General features: G+C 31.6%; 2 protein-coding genes across 4 annotated transcripts; both read left to right on the plus strand.

The window, feature by feature from the left end:
- The first annotated feature begins 861 nt into the window (after positions 1–861).
- Positions 862–2,261, plus strand: LOC113871371 (probable aspartyl protease At4g16563). The gene has a single exon (XM_027508463.1). The coding sequence runs from the start codon at positions 900–902 to the stop codon at positions 2,259–2,261; it is 1,362 nt and encodes a 453-aa protein (XP_027364264.1). The 5' UTR covers positions 862–899.
- A 5,944-nt stretch (positions 2,262–8,205) lies between these two features.
- LOC113873274 (protein TRANSPARENT TESTA 9-like) lies at positions 8,206–18,948 on the plus strand. Of its 3 annotated transcripts, none has more exons than XM_027511324.1 (20): positions 8,206–8,419; positions 8,666–8,717; positions 8,798–8,874; positions 8,967–9,100; positions 9,304–9,400; positions 9,634–9,691; positions 10,091–10,199; positions 10,295–10,415; positions 10,509–10,698; positions 11,421–11,758; positions 12,449–12,537; positions 12,635–12,690; positions 13,530–13,598; positions 13,736–13,876; positions 16,107–16,212; positions 16,558–16,632; positions 16,764–16,813; positions 17,659–17,815; positions 17,898–18,064; positions 18,633–18,948. In XM_027511324.1, exons 1-20 carry the CDS (start codon positions 8,367–8,369, stop codon positions 18,897–18,899), a joined length of 2,406 nt encoding a protein of 801 aa, XP_027367125.1. In that variant the 5' UTR covers positions 8,206–8,366; the 3' UTR covers positions 18,900–18,948. The 3 variants fall into 3 exon arrangements, with proteins under 3 accessions (XP_027367125.1, XP_027367127.1, XP_027367126.1); XM_027511326.1 differs by having other exon boundaries at positions 18,000–18,064; XM_027511325.1 differs by having other exon boundaries at positions 17,680–17,815.
- The last annotated feature ends 1,283 nt before the right edge of the window (positions 18,949–20,231 follow it).

Here is a 20,231-nt window from a genome sequence, read left to right on the forward strand (position 1 = left end):
TTTTATTTAATTTTAATATTATGTTAATATAATATTACATATATTTTTATTTATTTAATATATTTTAACTAATCTTACCGAAAAATTCTAATTCCAATTCAATCAGTTACTTAGAGTTTACTATAAGTGTTCAAATATAAATGATAAGCTTTTAGCTTACTATAATTACAAGTTATAATTTCTTATTTGATTTTACTAAACAAAACTTTGATGCAATTAATACAAATCTTATTGCTTGCTATTACATGTACCTTAAAAAATTTGATTAGTTTAAAAGCAAGTGACAAATATATTTCATCTTTTAGCTATATCCTTTTCTTGTTTGTTTCAATAAAGCATGCCTTTGTAGACAAATAATTGACGATGACAAAGTAAGCACCAGCAATGACAACCCTGCCTTTTCGAATTTAGGCACAAAAAAGAAACGGCGTGCCACTCGGATTCACATGTAAATTTGATACAAATGAAAAGAAGGGATTAGTTTTAGCCATGCACAAGATAAGCAACCCAAAATAATGTCACCGTCAGTAGTTAAGTCTCCAAACTGCCACCTTAGAAATCTTGCTTCCGAGGGTCGTAAAGTTTTGTGAAATTCTCTGCTTCTCATGGTCAAATACATATAGTTTCGACATTGAAATTACTAAGAATCAACATAATTAATATATCAAATTATATATACACATGTCTAAAGAATACACAAAAATAGTACAATTGAGATGTACGAAAAAACATATTTGAGCGTATATTATCCCTCGAATTAAGCACGATTCTCTCGAGTCGCACCCACCTGTTGGAGCTGCTACGTGGGTTATAAATAACCAACCAAAACCGAAACTTTCAAATTCATAGTCCATTCATCTCACCTTCACACTAGAAATCGTGGTTGTGTTATTCCCAAAATGACTTCTCTTCACATATTGCCTCTACTCTGTCTCCTCTCTACCATCACCTTCACTTCATCATCCAACCCCAACACCATAACCATTCCTCTCTCTCCTCTATCCACCAAACACCCTTCTTCAGACCCATTCGAAACCCTCAAACTCCTAGCTTCTAACTCTATAACCAGAGCACATAACCTCAAAAACCACAAATCCCACGTCCTCAAAACCTCACTTCACCCAAAAAGTTATGGAGGATACTCCATTGACCTCAAATTCGGAACCCCCCCACAAACCTCCTCTTTCGTTTTGGACACTGGAAGCACCCTCGTTTGGCTCCCATGCTCCTCTCACTACCTATGCTCCAAATGCAACTCCTTCCCAAACACAACGCCCAATTTCATCCCCAAAAACTCTTCATCTTCGAAGCTCGTAGGTTGCACCAACCCCAAATGCGCGTGGGTTTTCGGCCCCAACGTTCAATCGCGTTGCCAAACCCAAAACTCCCGAACTTGCCCTCCTTACACCGTCCAATACGGCATGGGCTCAACCGCCGGTTTCTTACTCTCGGAAAATCTCAATTTTCCCGGGAAAACCGTCGCCGATTTTCTCCTCGGCTGCTCCATCGTGTCCATTTACCAACCCGCCGGAATCGCCGGGTTTGGTCGTGGCCCTGAGTCGGTGCCGTCGCAGATGAATCTCACGAGATTCTCCTACTGTTTACCGTCTCACCGGTTTGACGACTCGTCGGAGAGCAGCGACCTCGTCTTGCGAATTGGGTCCTCCGGCGACGGAAAAACTAACGGCGTCAGCTACACGCCGTTGGAGAAAAACCCGTCATCGACGAAGAATCCAGCTTTTGAGGTTTACTACTACCTTACCGTTAAGAAGATCGTGGTTGGAGAGAAGCGAGTGAGGGTTCCGAGGAGGTTATTGGAGATAGATGTCAACGGTAACGGTGGGTCCATTGTGGACTCGGGCTCAACCTTCACGTTCATGGAGAGGCCCATTTTCGATTTGGTGGCCCAAGAGTTTGAGAAGCAAGTGAATTACACAAGGGCTAGGGAGGTGGAGAAGGAATCGGGGTTGAGTCCGTGTTTTGTGGTGTCTGGAGGAGAAACGGCGTCGTTTCCGGGACTCACTTTTCAGTTCAGGGGTGGCGCCAAGATGAGGTTGCCGGCAACCAATTATTTTTCATTGGTGGAGAAATCTGACGTGGCGTGTTTGACCATCGTGTCTGATGACGTGGCGGGTCCCGGCGTGGCGGGTGGACCGGCTGTGATATTGGGGAACTATCAGCAGCAGAATTTCTACGTGGAGTTCGACTTGGAAAACCAGAGGTTTGGGTTTCGGACTCAGGGCTGCAAAACAAGCGTTTAGGATTTTAATTATTAGGATTCGGTTTAGTAGTTCGCACTGCTTGTTTTTACTTCTATTAGATTGAATTGAATTTCTCAAGATTAATAAATACTACACTAATGTCAAAAAGTCTCAAAAACATAGTATAAAGGCTACTTTTATATTTTTTAACCATATCACTTATTTATTCTCCTCTTCTAATTTTTCCTACCATAGTTTTTAGAAGTGTATCACTGAACATGGAAATCAATTCATCGATTAGGAATTACTCTATTTTAATCAGTAACTTAGAACTCAAATCATGATAATACAGTAACGATAAGTTTTGGCAACTGTTATGTGAAAAAAGAAACCCGCATAAATTACAAGATAAGGGCAAATTTTTTAAAAAGTCATATAGTTATACACTAAAAATATTAATTGTTTGGCGTATTCCTATAAGAATCATCTAATGCAAATTAAGTTGTACCTTTTCCTTTTATGAACAATCGATTCTTATAATTTAATTTATTGAGCATCTGTTCGTAAAAGATTAACCCTGAAAATGATAAGGTTATATATATATCAGAATTCATTGTCAATCTTGATATTGATGTTGAGAAAAGTAATGAGAAAAAAAAACACGAGAGGATCAAAATCTCTAGTGAAAGATATAATGTGTTATCACATATGCGGTTTTAGGAAAAATATAATTTAAGTTTATCAAACACTTCGTTGTCATGTTCTCTGTAGAGTGCTTAATTTATCAAGATCTTTGCTTTAATGGTTTCGTCTATGATTTGCATATGATTCCTAGAGTGCTTTATTTGTTCTCTATGCGCAATTATATTAATTCCTTAATCACTAATTTCTTCTTCCTTTACTCATGCGAGTAAAAAAAGGGGGCTTCTTTCCAAAAGGGATCGATTCCTAATTTAATGTTCTTTCGGAAAGTTTTCTTTCAAGGATGGGGAGGTAAAGCATTAGGTTATCTTTATTCTTTGTTCCCTTTTGCATTATTTTTCTTTTCTGGCGTTCCTCTAGCACTCAAAGAACCAACCCCACTTATTTGATGCATGTAGGCCAAAGGTAATATCATTTTGTGCTTGTGCATGATCTCACCAACAATAATGTAATGTATATCAAATTGCCGATTCATTTTTCACTAGTTTGTAGTCGTGACAATATTTACTTTTGAAAATGTATCTTGAACTTAAAAAAATAAACAGTAGTATATATATATATATATATATATATATATATATTTTAAAGTTAATATACTAATAGTTTTGAAAAATTATTGATCCTCTCAATATTGCAAGATAGTAGTTAAATATTCCGCGCGAGAGAAACAATAACATGTTAAGAATCTCCAACATGAGTATTATAACTGTATTCAAAATTCCTTCTCATTTCCCAAGTTTTCATCTGTCTTGCTTCTTTGGAAACTATTCCTTAGGTGATTCTCGTAGTAGGCAATACTCCATGTGTAGACGCAGATATTTCTTTAGCTATTATGTAATTTTGTCTTCAAAGTTTAGTCCATTAGATAAAAAGGTTGGATATTTTTTGTTTTTAAACAAATTGAAATTTACGGTGTGTGTTTAAATTTATGTTTACATTATTATAATTTTTATTATTACTTCTGTCAACTTTATGTCTATTTTAATATTGTTAGTTATTAGTTTTACTTCAAATTTATATTTATATAATTTTCAGCATATCTTTAAATATACCCATAATCCATATACTGATTTTCTACTAAAATTTTCATTGAATTAAATTTAACCACTGAGCAGCATTTATATAGTTTATATTTACAAGTTTGTTTTAATATAAAAAGTGAATTTTTTTTATTAATTATCTTCATGTTCTCCCAGTTCAACTGAAAATAGGCAATTGCATTACCCTAGATTGGAAGAATGAATTTTTAAGGTTGGGAAAGTAACGAAGATATCTCCAATCCTATTGTGTTGTGGTAGCAAGATGTTGAGTTGGATTTATTGCGCTATGGTGGGATGTCAGCGTCAGATCTAATTGGTTGGTAAAACACGAAGGGATGCTGGGAACTGAGTTTCACTAAATTGCTTTCAAGAAAATAATTGCACTCAAATCCATGCTAGAAAAAAGGAAAAAGCGTTGAAAGTGAAAGATTCCGATGATTTCAGTCTTAACAAGAAAAGGGTCTAAAATTGTGCAAAAAATGAGGGGAGGGAAAACGAAGGACGGATCACACGTGTTATTGAATAGGACCAAAAGTGTGTTTTGGACTTTTGGTGGGTTCCAAAAGTTGGAGGGTGCTGTGAAACTACTGAACTTGTGAGCTTCATTTGGACTACACTAAAGAGTGCACTGAAGAGAGAGTAGTGAGTGTCAGTGACATGATGCGTCACCAAAGTCATCATCGCTTATTGATAGTCTCGTTGCTTAAGATCTAAGTTTTTGAACACTTCAATTAGAATTCCATAGCGTTGGTTAAACACTTCAACTAATGTATCCTTTATTCATGTCAGGTGGCAAATGCCGCCAGGAAAAAAACAATAACACGGTTTTTATTTTCATTAAATTTCGATTTCTTGCAAACAGTGAGCTATAATTTACAATATGATTTTAATCATTTCAACTTTTAGACTTGAATTTAAGTATTTTAAAATAATTTTTAACTGAACAACAATATTTAATATATCATATATTTCTAAAGTAATAAATGTTTTTTTAAATAAATTTTGTCACTGTATTTATTTTAATATTTAGAGTTGATATTAATTTTAAATTTAAATATTTAACAGATATTTTAAATTTGGACATCTATCAAATCTTCTTCTTCTTATTATTATTAGACTTATTTTTGTAGTTTATATTTTAAAATATTATATTAGAATTTGAGTTTAAGTCTAAATAGAATACGAGAGAAAGTAATTAAATTTAAATTTGAATAATTTATTTATTTAAAATATTTTAATAATTTAATTTTATTATATTTTTACTTATATACCGTTATTATTGACCATTAACATTGGACTTTATTATCTAACAAGTTGAACTGCTTTCAATTATCATTTTGACATAGTTAAGTGAAAATACCAAGGTATGGACATTACATTGTTCAGGTAAGAAGATAAATAATTTATTTTTAATAAATTTTTAGAAATATTTAAAATAAAAATAATATATATAAATTATCATAAATATTATAAATCTCTTAATTGAATATTAGTTTTAATATTATTAGTATAATTTTTATATTATCAACTAATTAAAAATAAGCTAAGATATGGTTATTTAAATAATGTTTTCAAAAAGTAACAAATATAATTTTTTATTAAATAAAAATATAGAAACTTTTACATTATTAATATATTTTTTAAAATAAAATAATTAATATCTGTCGTTTTTCTTTTAAAATTTTACTCTGAAACATACCTTATAATTTTGTTGCTGTAATAACTACCAGACAGACATTGTAAAGGAACATAAAACGAGAGTGACATAAAAACCATAATTATGTCACTATAATAACATGCAGTAAAAGTGGTGTGAAGAAAGTGGGCATAATAGGGTAAGGCAAGGCCATGGTCAATGACGATTTACGCATGCCCTATATTTGGCTACACTGTATAAGTAAGTAGATGCTGCGATATGATTCTGGGGAGGTGAAGTTGGTGAAGAAAGAATGATGATTGAGTAGTTTCTAAATATGCTCAAGAAAGGAGAAGAGACAGTGCTTTGATTGCTTTTGCATGTGGCCATGAGAGAGATTGTACCTACTCTTCTCCTGTCCCATTAGATTCAATTGGTTTGCATTTTTGTGTGTTCTGATTTCTTATCCCATTTTTGTGAACCAAGCTTACCCTTATTTTTCACTGGAGAGTTACATCCAGGGAAAAAACCTTTTTGGTTCACCTTACTTTCAAAGTATTATTTTATGTTTTTATTTTCAGACTCACGACTTACATATTTTTTTACTAAGCCTTTTCAAGCTTATCACACATCCCTTAGTGTCAAAAAGTAATAAAAAAAATTAATATCAGTTAAAGATGTATAAAGATTGAACAATATATAACAGCTTTTGACTATCCTCTTAATTGCACAGAGGGTAAGCAACTAGCTTAACAAAACTTCGAAGAATAAATGAAAGAATAGAAGTTGACAAATAGCTTTTAACGTGCTCTTATCCTTCTTCTTCAATCTTCAGTTACTTTCTAATTATATGAAATCATGAAGGTGAAAAAATCAAAGTTATTTTTTGATCGAGTAAAAATAATTCAATAAAAAAGAAAAACGCAAAAGCTTGCGCGCAGCCACAGCAGTGCAGAAGGTGTAGAAGGGGCTTGACTTGAAGGTTATTGGGCTGTTTATTAGGCCACAGACCAATAAGTTATGGTATTGGTTTTTTGCCGATTTTATGAAATTTATTTCTTAATTTTAAAATTATTTTAAACTTAGTTAGGTAATTAATATTTAAAAATTTCATTTTTTTAATTTTAGTTCGTATAAATTTTTTTAGGTAATTTTAACTTTTATATTTAAAAAAAATTCAATTTTAGTCTTTTATTAGGAACTAAAACCATGAGGTTCTTCTTTAATTATTATTCATAGATTAAAATTGGATAACATTTTCATAAGAATTAAAATTAAAATTAATGATATTTTGAGGAACTAATTACTTAATTAAATCATCAATTTATTTGAAAACTAGTTTTTTTTATTTAACCAAATGGTAATATGTATTTATTTTTAATTGAGTCACTATTATTTTTCCTTCCAATAATAGATTTATTTGTATTATTATTGTTATTATATATATATATATATCATATTTATTTAATATTAGTTTGATAAAATTGTTTTATAAATTTTAATTTTTAACAAACTATATTATTCATAAAGATGTTTTATTTGATTTTAATATTTGTTTTAATAATTTTATTGTTAATTTAAATTTTTATATCTTTAATTTAATCTTATTTAATATAATAAATATGTATTTTTATAAATATTATTTAAAATTTTAAAAATGCCAGTAAACGGAACACATGTTAATAATATTTTACTCAATATATGAATTATTTGAGCTGACAAAAAAAAAAGGCTGACCTGATTAAGCTTAATAAATATTTAAATTTAATCTTTAAATTTTAGGCTTGAATTAATGTTAAATATTTTTATCTGACATATTCAAGTTTTTTTTTAATTGAGTTTTAGGCCGGTTCAATATATTTAAGTGTAGAATATTTTTTTTGGTGAAAATAAGGACATTTAAGCGTCGAATTAAAGTTCAACCTTTTACAAGGCTCAAATAAAAAGGAGAGTTTTTGGGCCCATTTCGAAAGAGCCGAAAACTCAAAATCTCTATAAAAAAAGACGTGGCAACTGTCTAATAAATTACGGATATTGATAAAAACGAACTTAAATAATTTTGAATAATTTAATAATATTATTATATAATTTTGATATGATAAATATTTTTAATAAAAAAATTATTTTGTTTTATTAATTAATTCCTTAAAATGCTGATGAGTGTTTGCAATATACACAGGTAAAACATCTCCCGAGGTTTGGAATAATTATAAAAAAGGTTCGTTTTTCTTAAATTTTTTTATATGTGCATGTTTAAATTCAGTCTTTAAAATTAAAAATAAACAATTAATAATAATAAAATTTTATTAAAAAAATTATTATTATATTTTTATAACTTTAAAACATAAATGTATAAGAGAAACACAGTTTTAGTAAAATGAAAATTTATTTTATTTATTTATGTCGAAGCCGAAAGATGCAATGTAAAAGAACATACAATTTAAGAGGTTAAAGGCTAAAATAGAATCCTCCTTGCTCTTCCAGGCAAGGCCACTATAATTCACAATTCACAGTCTTTTCAGCTTTCCGAAAGACGTAGCTCTGCATGGTTGGTTAGATTTTGAAGACTGAGTTGAAAGTTTCACACGTTGAAAGGTTGTTGGGTGGTTGTTCCTGCAACAACACATCACCAAACGGCCAAACCAAAACCAATGCAAATTGCACCAATTGTTTTCATTCTACAATGCAAAGCGCCAACACTGCTTCTTCCCCACGCTTCTCAATCTTCACATTCCACAGCGACATCTCATCACTCTCTTCCTTCTCATTTCATTTCTAACCGTCGCCATGTGGCGCTCTCTCTGGCGATCCATCGATCGCTTCTCCGTTCAACACTTCAAGTAAGTTCTTAATCGGTTCTCTCCTCATTGCTTCCTCCGGATTTTCTTCGTGAGGATTTGATGTGAGATTTTATGTTTTTTTTTTCATTACCTACTTAATTATTGGTAAATTTTGTGGACAAATTGAATTTCTAGCGTTCCTTTTGAGGTTTTTCTTGTTTTCAGAGCGTGGAATTGTTTCTTTTCAGTAATGATTTGAATTTTTGCGGTGCTCACGGATTTTTTTTGACGTTGATGTGGTTACAGATATGTAATAAATGAACTGCAGCAAATCAAAGTTGTGCATGAGCATAACAGGGTAACATGAGTCATTTTGTTTGTGTGTCCTCTTTTCCTTGGAAAAATTCGCAATGTACTTATGCATAAGAAATCTCGCAGGAGTTTGTGATGGATTTATTGCAGTCTATTGTTGAGATTGTAACTTATGGTGATAGACAAGATCCGTTCATTTTTGAGTATGAATCTATCGTGGAAATTTCATTTTTCTGGTGTTGCTCTTATTTTCTGGATGTAAATTTGATTGTTGTGACTGGTTTTAAATATTTAGATGTTTCATGGAACACCAAGTGCTGGCGGAATTTGTTCGCATACTGAAGATCAGTCAAGATTCAAAAATTGAGGCACCACTGCTTCAGTATCTGAGCATAATGATTCAAAACATGGATAGTGAACATGGAATTTGTAAGATGGTTAATTCTTACCTATGTGTTTGGTTACGCTCACTGACTTCATGGTTTTACCTGGTTATGCATACTTAATATATATCTGTACGAAATATTCATATACAAAACACAGTGCTACTCTTTGATCCTTGTCTCCTTGCCTCCTTGCCTCCTTGGCTTAGTACTGGTACTTAATATGTGTATCATATTTGCATGGTGCAGACTATTGCTTCAGCAATGGTTATATCAACAGCATTATTTCATATCCCTACAATTTTGATGGGGGAGACCTTGCTCCATATTATGTTTCTTTCCTAAGGTTAGAATCCTTTCTTCCTTTCCTTTGAATCTCTCTTTATCTCTCAACATTTGTTGCATGTTTCCTTGCTGATTGAAGACATGCAGTTATATGTTCTACATTTCTTTCCTCCTTTTTCCTTCTTTATTTTAAATAACACGGGAAGAGTGGAAATTTTGTTTCACATAGTTCTTTCTTTTCTGCTATAATAATTTACAGAACAAAGTGACTTCTTTGTTTTTTTGTTCATTCAGGGCAATTAGCGGTAAAATCAACAGAGACACACTTTGCCTTCTTGTGAAGGTTCAAAGGGTAAGTTAAAAACATATAAATGTATGTATAGGTCAACTCCTATCTGTTAAATCAAAACCATTATCTTCTGATTTTGTGTTCCACTTACTAGGCAACAGTTGTTTAACTTACACTAATAGGCATTTTATTTCAGCAAATCAATAATCTCATTAGCAAAGATAATGTAATATTATCTTAGTTGGGAAAGATGTTGGATAAAGTTAGATACTTGCTTCCTGCATTATATTGGTGGTTTGAGAAACCTGTTACCACATGTGAATGCAGAATGAAGAGGGGGTGGGGGGGAACAAATCATTATCATAAGTTAATTTGTTGGATATGCAAGGTTGGTTCTTTTTGTCCAGCAGAATTCAGCAGAAGTATTTTAAGGTTCTCTTTTTTTTCAACATTCAACTGCAGGATGATGTAGTCTCCTTTCCCTTGTACACTGAAGCTCTAAGATTTGCTCAGCATGAAGAAAAAATGATTCAGACAGCTATTCGGGCAATAGTTCTCAACATCTACAATGGTATGCTTCTGGTCTTTGAATTGCTTAGAAGTTATAACCTGCTTTAATGAAATATTTTTTTTGAAGTTTGCAACATTTTTATCTTGGTTCTACAGTTAGTGATGACATGGTCTATCAATTTATATCGACTCCTCCAGTTTCAGAATATTTCTCTGATCTAGTTCTTAGATTAAAAGATCTATGCTTTCGCTTAGATGCTTTTGTCTGTGACAAAGGGTATGCTCACTGTTATATTTTTATCAAATATAATTGTTGGGGTACTTGAGTAATTCTAACTTCTACTGAGCTAACTGCTCTTCGTTGAAGCAGGAAGATGGACACTCAAAAAAGAAGAAATGGGCTGATGCTTGAATCTGATAAAATTGTGGATGAAATGTATTTCTTTAAAGACATTCTTAGTGTTGGCGAGCCACGACTGTCTAGATTGGTTACGGAAAATCTTCTGAATGGACTGGTGTTTCCTGTACTATTCTCATTACTGGCTTCAAAAAATAAAATTGTGAGATGAGAAGATTTCCTGACCATTAATTTTAATTGCTCTTTGCTTTGTATCATCCCTATATTGATTTTAATGTTCAAGTCTGTTAATTATGATAGGGTAGTTCCCTCCAATTCATGAATATTTCAGGATTTGGCTCCTCTAATCTGAGGAGATGTGTAATGTTAGAAACTAAGAGTGTATCCACCTTTGATTGAAATGTGTTAAGTGTATTAGGTACTTTAATTAAAATTAAGGTGAATGCATCCCTACTTTCTCTCTTTATTCACCTTCTCTCTTTAGAGGACCTCAATCCAATATTTTATCTTTAGAGTATGATAGAATGGGAATTTCCCCACTTGGTATTCAATCCTTATTTTTCTAAAATCCCTGTGTTTTGTTTTTCTTGTAATTGCAAAGAGAGGAGAAAATCATCATTTTAAATTAACCAAAATGTTCCACTTCTTACTTTTAAGTAGTTCATTCAGTTTTTAAATTTGAAAAGAGAGAACTGTCACACCATCATATTTAACCCCCCCCCCCCTGCTTGTATTTTTCATGCTTCTTATAGTTTGCTAATAAGAATATTGAACAAGAATATGTTATGAAAGGAAAGAAATATGAAAAAAAAATTCTTGGTGGAAACTCTTGCATTTCAGTTGCTTGTCATAACACATGCATTTTATTCCAATTTTTTTTTCCTACATGATGTACTCATTAAAAGAACATATTCTTTGCCCCAGGGATATGATTTGTCTGCTATTACTTCACTATATATCATATCACGCCTTCTTCAAGTTGTTGGTGGAAGAAGCATAATTAACAATGTGGCTGGTGTTATCCTGTATTATTTTCTGAACATAAATGTGAGAGTTCTGAGTGAAGGGAATGATGCTTCTGATGTCCATGATGATGTTAAGCCCTTTTCAAATTGCTTATATGAAGTGGAAAGAATTATATGTAATGCTTCTGAATCAAATGGATCAGAGAGTATCAATAGGACCTATTTAAGTGGTGGTTGGGAATGTTTCATGTCTAGTTTCAATATTAACAGCTCAAATGGTGAAATTTGTTCCAAAAGGTTGGTAATTTATCATATTCTGTCATTATCTTTTATTTGTAACTTTCATCATAGATTTAGTGTTGAGACACTTTTGTTCTATCTTCTCTGTTGTCCACCTTTGGTTTCTATGATTCTATCTATATGCTAGTAGAAAGACCCGGGTGGTGCAGGAGATAAAAGGAGAAACCATATGTGCTATTAGAAGGATCAGGTTACAGGGTGGATAATAATTGTTGATAAATGAATTTGCAAGATTAAAAGCAATGTTATAGAAAAAATGTAGCTGATTGATTTCATAGTTTGTCTTAATTTTTGGCTTCTGGTGTCCATTGATTAAGTCTTGAATTATTTGATCATCAACGATTCAACATGTTAATATATGATTATGTAATTATGCTTTTGGGATGCATTCTGTTTTTCCTCCTTTTCTTATAAGCTTCATGTTTTGTTAGAGTTTTGATGCAATGATAGATATATATGCATGAGAAAACTAGATCCCAAAATAGTTGAATATTGTATATTTAACGATGTGATTTTCTTTTTGCATGGTGATTTAATGCTTTTATATCTTCATAAAGTCCACGTTCTTTAATAAGAAGGGTTTGCAATGCAGCTCCTGACATCGGTAGGAAGCATCTATCAAGGGAGATCATTCATGTGATCCTGTTGTATATAAATGTACACATCATGAAATTTCTGTTGTTGCAGGAATGGAATGCTTGCTTTTGTTTTCTGCGAGGATCACAACCTATTGTTAGCTTTCATATTTCTCTTGCTTATTCTGACCGAAAGTAAAGGTAGCATTGTTCAGTTCATTTATGTAGCCTTATAGTTGTCTTTTAGTAAGTCATTGAATTATTTGTTGTTTGTTTCTTTGTCATGCAAGTTTTGCAGATCTTGATTGTCTCTTATCTCCAATGTCGGGGCTATATGAGATGGGGGATGTCATGGTAAGTAATGATGATCACATTGATTTAAATTGAAGAGGATCAATTTTCAGAATGGCATATATTGTAGCACATCTACTACCATAACATAGAATAGTTTATTCTAGAAACAAAATATTTTTTTTTCTCAAAAATTGCTGGAGTTCTTTAACCGTGCTGGAATAGAAGAACCACCAAACCTTTTTCTCAATACTAGGTGGTGTGATCTATGTGGATCAAACAATGCCATAGTGTTCTATACTTTTATTCTGTATCATGTCTATTGACAAATCATTCATCTCTAAATCTTTCTTAATGGTTTTGCCTATAATTTTGGTCTTCCTTTATCTCTAGCAATAGGATGACCTTTCATTTGATATACTCTTTTTATTCATGGTTCTACAAGTCTTCTCCACACTTTAACTGTGCCCTAATGCCTATAATATAGAATCATGAGCTTGCCTCCATTAATCCTTGAATTGATGCCTGCTGTTACTACTTACTTCCATGTTGATAGGCTTGAGGTTGATAAGCTGTTGTTCTTTTTATTTTGCTTTAAAACCAGTTTTGAAGACCACATGGATTTATTGGTAGGAAAATTGAAAAAAAGGAATCTCGAGCAAAAATATTTGTTGTTTAGTAACATGTAACTACTTAAGTGGTTAAGAATAACTGATTACTCATTAACAACACCTCAAACATTGGTAATCAGTTGAGTGATTAATTATTCCTAAACTTAATACATTTTTACCTAGTTGCATTTCCAGTTATTTTCTCTCGATTATTTAGTTGAAACCTGTTGGTTTTGGATGCATTATATGCCGTATAATTTCTTTTCCTTTCTTTCTCTCTATCTGTTTCAGTTGCAGACTAATGATGCATCAACTTCTAAGTCTGTGAATGAAAGTATCTTCATTAGATTTATGCATGAGGTATATGTAACATAGTTTTTGATTGGCTCGATCAAATTATCCTTTATTATTGTTTTGTTGTGTCAATTTAGTAGAATCAGGTTCCATATAGCATTTGGAATGATACCAAAATTACTATCTCCTTTTAAATTTGACAGATTTTAAATGCCCTGCTAAATGTTTTAGCCTTCGAGCAATCCCTTTCTATAATGATGCTATGGCATGCTGGGTGGTGCTTGCAAAAGCTACTTAACTTCCATAAAGAGAGACTTAACAGTGATAATCTTCTCCTTTTTACTGTAAGTATTCAACAGCTTCAGCTAATTTTCGAACACACTATTACAAGTGGATATCTGCCTGTGTGGAGATGTGTTTTTCATGTCAAAAGTGTGGCCAAGTGAAGAAATTAATGTCCTACATTTTAAGATGTATTGATTTTTTATGCTTGCTTACCTTTTGATTATTTTTCTGTCTGAAGGTTTAGCTCAGGATAATTTATTCATTACTGTCTATAGTAAAGTCTTGAATACTATCCGGGCATCTTATCATAGTAATTATGTAAAAGAAGTGTATCATCAAAGTCATGACCAGATTATAAAATCATTTAAGTTGCAAGATAAAAAAAATTCTCCCAATATTTTAGGACTATAGGTTCTGCTGGTGCCTACAGGTTATTATTATGCATGTTGCTATGTCTGTGTGTGTGAATGTTGTGTAGGTTTTTAATTACTTAATAATTCTAGAATGATACTGAACAGTACATAAATTAAGATAGGATTGCCTTCAAATTTTGTAAAAGTTATTGTCATGAACCATTTTTTCCTAAAGCTCAAATTGATAAAAGAAAAATGCATGAATTCTTTTATATTACTAGCATTGCAAATGTCCTTTGGGGTTGAAATGTGGGCAATGCAGAGACACACCTATCTTGTGCTGAAATGCAATTTTTTATTGAAAGAATGAGAGTGCCAAGAATCAAACTTTACACCACTTGGTCATAGATGTCAAGAAAATTTCATTTTTCTGATTTATTTGGTTCTGATCTATTTCATGTATAATACAAATACATTTACAATAATTAATGACAAATTAAATCTAATTCTTTATTTATACAACCTAAATTAGGAATTTTAAATATATATAATTAATAGGCTGATTCCATTTCTAATTGATATAACACATAATAGGAAAAAAAGTAATAACAAATGTAATAATAAATTCCCTGATTAACATTCCGCCTTAAATTGATGAGGTAAACAAGAAGCATCGATTTGATGACATGGACAAGGAATAGCATTGGTAAAAATATTTGTAAGCTGAATTTGTAAAGTGAGATGGGGAAGACTGATAACATGATTTTCAAAGACCTCACAAATAAAATAGCAATCCACCTCAATATGCTTAGTGCCCTTACAAGAAGTATTTTAGTTCTATTCTTAGTCAATTTGGGACATCTTAACACAACTCTTTGAATTTGACCTTTATCTTCATTGATAAGGTCTTTTTTTGAAGCTCCTTTGACATATTGTGAGATACAAATAAGTGCATTCCAAAGTTCTTCATGAGGCATATTGAGGAATTGACTTACTACATTTGTTGCAAATTAGATATCTAGATGAGTAGTTGTTAGATAGTTCAGTTTTACAGCTAACCTATTTCTTCTTGGATATGAAAGGGCCCCCCTTAAGGTGTTAGGAGTTTAGTATTTGGATCTGTGGGAATGATAATTGACTTTTCACTAAAGGACTAGGTTCTTCAAGAATGTCCATGATATACTTCCTCTGTAAAATTATGTTATTCTTGGGTTGTGCTACCTTTATTTTCAAAAATTATCAAAACTTGCCAAGGTCTTTGGTCTTAAAGTGATGACCAGTATACTTTTTTTTTTTTTCTCTAATTGTTGTTGACAATGCAAACACAATCAAGTTATACAAGCTTGTGCTGAATGACAATAAAAGATAGTCATCACCTCCACTTGGTCACATTGAACTACAATGTTAAATAAGTCAAGCCAAACTCAAGAGATTGCTTAAGGTTGTACCAAGATTTGTGAAAATCACATAAACCATGACAACCAACTCACCCTGAGAAACACATTCTAGGATTTATTCCATATAAACTTCTTTAAGATCACTACGAAGGAAACCCTTCTTAATATCCAGCCGATGATTGGGATGTAGCAATAGCAATATAGAAATAGGTGAACGAAAGTCATCTCATATACCATGTTAGGTGATCACACTTTAATGGTCTTATGTTACATCTCTTATATTTATAAAAGAATTATGGTATACATGTCTTTTAGTGACTAGTACAATAAAAAAAATGAAAATAAAAGGATTGTTGAGCTATGCTTGACATGGTAATGGATTATTTTGTTGTAGATATGTGGTTGACTTATACATCTTTAGTTTTGGAAGTAAAGATTGATTTATCCATGTTATTATAAGTTTAATAGTACCAATTACGAAATTGCATAAATGTATTCAAATTTTCTAAAATTTTATAATTTCTAGTTTTCATCGGCAGACTTCATATGATCGGTCCCGTGTAAACTTTCTGAAGGAAATTGATGGAGTTTGGTTTGATCATATTCCAGATACTCTAAGAACAGAATGGACAAGCTGTAAAAGAGGTATTTATTACTTTGTTCAGTTTGAGATTGAACAAAATATGTCTCTATTCGGTAACTTGGTTTTTGAACAGTTAAAAGTAAGTGTCATATATGGTCAACATGGATGAACAAAGCACAAATTTTGTAATTAAAAAATAGGAAAAATCAGGATGGTTAAATTCTTGTTGAATCATTGAAATTTTGGTTTTTGATAGAGTCTAGTGGCTTCGTTTGATCTAGGTAGCTAAGCCCATTTGTTGGGACCAGGATTGGTTGTGGTTATTATTGTTGCACTACAAATATGAAGTTGTCTTAACAGTTTCTATTTTTGTTTTCTCTAATGCTCATCTCTCGTGTTGCTTGCAGCTCTTGAGCAATCTTCCCAATATAAAGATCCATTGTTTATGTTAGAGCTTCTTCTTCACCAACAATCCAGCAATGGTATTGTCATGTACTCATCTTTACACGAACAAATGGCCTCTTCTTCAATGGATTAGTATTTTTCTCTTAACATTGAATGACACCAAGTGCTATTTGTGATTTCATTAAAAGTAAATGACTGTCTATGACAGGTGAAACATCTCCATCTTTTGCCTGGAAAAGGATGGTTGATACAGTGAAGGTATTGTCATTTGTTCTTTCCAATTTCCATTCAGATTAGTCATAATATTTTGTTATGATCTCTTTTTAGTTTCTATAATGCACTGAGCTGGATGTTCATTTTCAATATGAGGATAAGAAGTTTAAGAGAAATTGTACTTTGTTAGTGTTGGACATATTTACAAGTACATCTAAGAGCTAGTGCTCTATGCACGTTTTTGTGAATGAGATATAGTGCGTAATAGTTGATTATTCAAAACAAAGGAGACATTCTAAGCTTAAGTTTCTGGAGAGAAGCTTGAAATACTTAATGCAAGTCCAACAAGACATGACTTAACTATGATTTAGAGGTGAAAATTAGAGATTGTCACATCACGTTACATAATGCAGGCATCTTTGGGTCTATATTACAATGTGATAGGCATGAAAAGTGCCAACAAGAGTAAGTGACATAAGGATCGATTATTGTTATAATAGCTTAAATGTTTGTTCTTCTGACTGTCAAATGGTGTGCAATATGACAACATGTCACACCCTTGTTACTTTAAAGTTGACTTGATAAACTTCGTATCACCTCCTTTTCTTTGTGTATTCCATTGCAAGATCTACGGAACTTAAATATAGTGTTATGTATTTGGCTCCTGCACTTTTCTTTTTCTCGTTTTGTTATACATCATTATCTTTACAGCTGAAGTTTTTGCAGTTTTGGTGGGGGTTTAATCAATTGATGACCTTTCTTGTTTAACCAAAACGTTATATTTTTTTCATGATTATTTCAGTTGCCACTGTTAACTATTTCATGCTTTTTGTTGCTTCTTCTTTAATACTCCTGAAAAAGCATACTTCTAATACCAGCTATTTATTCAGGCTTTTATTCTCCACTTCCAGTTGAAGACATTTATTTTCGAAGATGTATTGCTTGAGAAGCCATTATTAAACATGATTGCCAGTTCTACCAATGGTTGTGGAGCTATCTGTGCTTCAGACGTTTCATCTGCTAGCTTTGGGTCCAATATTTCTTTGGGTAGGCATCATTATATTTATACTTGGTTGTGACTCTGGCAAAATTTTTTTTTTAAATTTCTAATCCTATATAACCTTTGCAGAATCTGGAATCCCTTGTGGAATTGCTTTTTCAAATTCTGAAATTAGGGATATATATGTGATACCAGTGGCAAGTGGAATAATTGGAAAATTTCTTCTCGCAGAGAAACACCCATTTCGCAGTCGACATGGAGTTGTAATTGCAATTGCTCCATTGGCTGGGTTATGTGTAAGTTGATGTTGAAGTGACTTTTTGCAGCTTAGACTTAGCTTTGTAGGATTTTATGATGTTAGTCTGATTATCTCAGAAAAATAATCATGTGAAGATACTAATTATGGTCTTGTTTTTTATTGCTTGGTTTTCAAAACTGCTGCTTCTTATCCTCGAATGTTTCATGATAGTCTCATGAATACAATGCTCTATACTCTTCTGCCACGCAATACATGTCTTAAATATATCTCAGGCAGAGAGATATATGCAAATAGAGTGCAGTCTTGCATTATGGATCCTGTTGATATTCACTCTTTTGTGTGTTTGTTTGGATGTGTGCACTTGGGCTTTGGATAGGTTTGCTGAACTATCAACTGTACTAAAATTTAAACCAAAAGAGGAAAATCTATCAACAGTTTAACAACTTAATTTTTGCCATGTCAGATTTTTCCTTTTTAAAACTTAAATAGAAAACATAGAAAAAAGTCTAACTTTAGCCATTTAGTGTGGGGGAGGGGGGTTTGATATATTTTGATCAATTCATCGTGTTTCGATTTCATTAACCTCTTATACCTGCTTGATACAGCCTAAGATAGATGAGGACCACCCCTCATGGTTGCATCTTCGAATTAGAGAGTTTGACCCACAGTTTTATACAATCAAAGCCAGAAGAAACCACTTGAGCATGCCTGATCAATTGGCAGATGGGAGATGGACCCTTGGTTTCCCAAATGCAAAAGCTTGTGAGGAAGCTCAATTAGCGATTCTGAATGAAATTACCAAGCAGAGGTCAGCCGTGGAGTACATGCTGGCTCCGTTACTTCAGTATGATCTTGAATTAGCTGAAAGCTGAGGTAGGTAATGTTGTAGCAATGAGTTACTGTTGGTTAGTTCGCATTTTTCCCTCTTTCAATTATTGTATTTCCCCTTTCCTTTGTTTTACTTGTTTTATTGTTTCTTTTCTTTATATTTTGGTTTTATTAATAGAATAAGGTAGCTTTGTATATTATTAGGGTACATTATTTTATACTATTACTGCCAACAAGCGAACTTTTGAAGCATACTGAATGTAATAATTAATATTAAAGCTTATAGTATGTCTAGGTAGTAAATAGTAATATATGTATGTCTGATTTCATGTAGCAATGTGATCGTTTGTGATACATGACACATAGTTCTCTAATTCATTTAATTTTGATTGTTATTTTAATTCCTTATGGATTACTGGCAGCTATTTTTACGCACTTTATGTTTACTTCACCATGTTAATGCTAGGATAGATTTTGATTCTTGCATCTCAATTTGACTTAGTCATTGAGTGGTTGTTATGTTGGATCTTCAACTAACGATTAGAAATGCAGAATTCAGGTAACGAAAAATATGATTAAATATGGTTGTAGTTCCTATAAAATTATTGAAATTTACTTAAAGAAATTAATGTAAAATATTCATAATTAATTCCTATGGTTACTCAATTTTTCTTAATCGTTAATTTGATTAATGAAACTTCCTGTCATCAATTTGTTCAAAAAGGCTAAATATAATTGCAGTCCCTGTAAAATTATCGAAATTTATTTTTAGTTCTTGTAAATTTTTTTTAATTTTAACTTAATTTTAAAATAAAATATTATATATAATTTTTTTAAAAATTATTATTAAAATCATTTATACTACAAATATAAAAAATATGTAATTTTATATATAATATCAAATTTTCATATATTAAAAGAAAAAAATTACTTAAATAGCAAAAATAGAATACATACATTTGGTAACATATAAAACCTATAACTTTAATATATAAATATTCACAATATCAATATTGATTTAACACCATATTATACTACATCACTCGTTACATTTATTGCATATTTATAAATTTTTTCCTATCTTTCTCCAAGAAATTTTGTTTTCAAAATAATTTCTAAAATTAAAGGTTTTCTTTTTGTCAAGTTAAATGTGAAACCATCTGTATTGCTTGATATATCAAATGAATTTTTGGAATTTTATGTTTTTGTAAGTTATAATTTAGTATTTTTATTATTTGATATTTTGTATTTTGTATTTTTTTATAAAATTAATAAATAATTCTGTTTTTACATTTCCATTCTTAATAGTTAATGTGTTTAGTTAAAAAATCTAATTTTTATAAAAATAATTAATCTAAAAAATTAAATTTAAAAAC

This window comes from Abrus precatorius, unplaced genomic scaffold (genome assembly GCF_003935025.1).
Source record: "Abrus precatorius isolate BTA unplaced genomic scaffold, Abrus_2018 Scaffold7, whole genome shotgun sequence".
NCBI lineage: Eukaryota > Viridiplantae > Streptophyta > Magnoliopsida > Fabales > Fabaceae > Abrus > Abrus precatorius.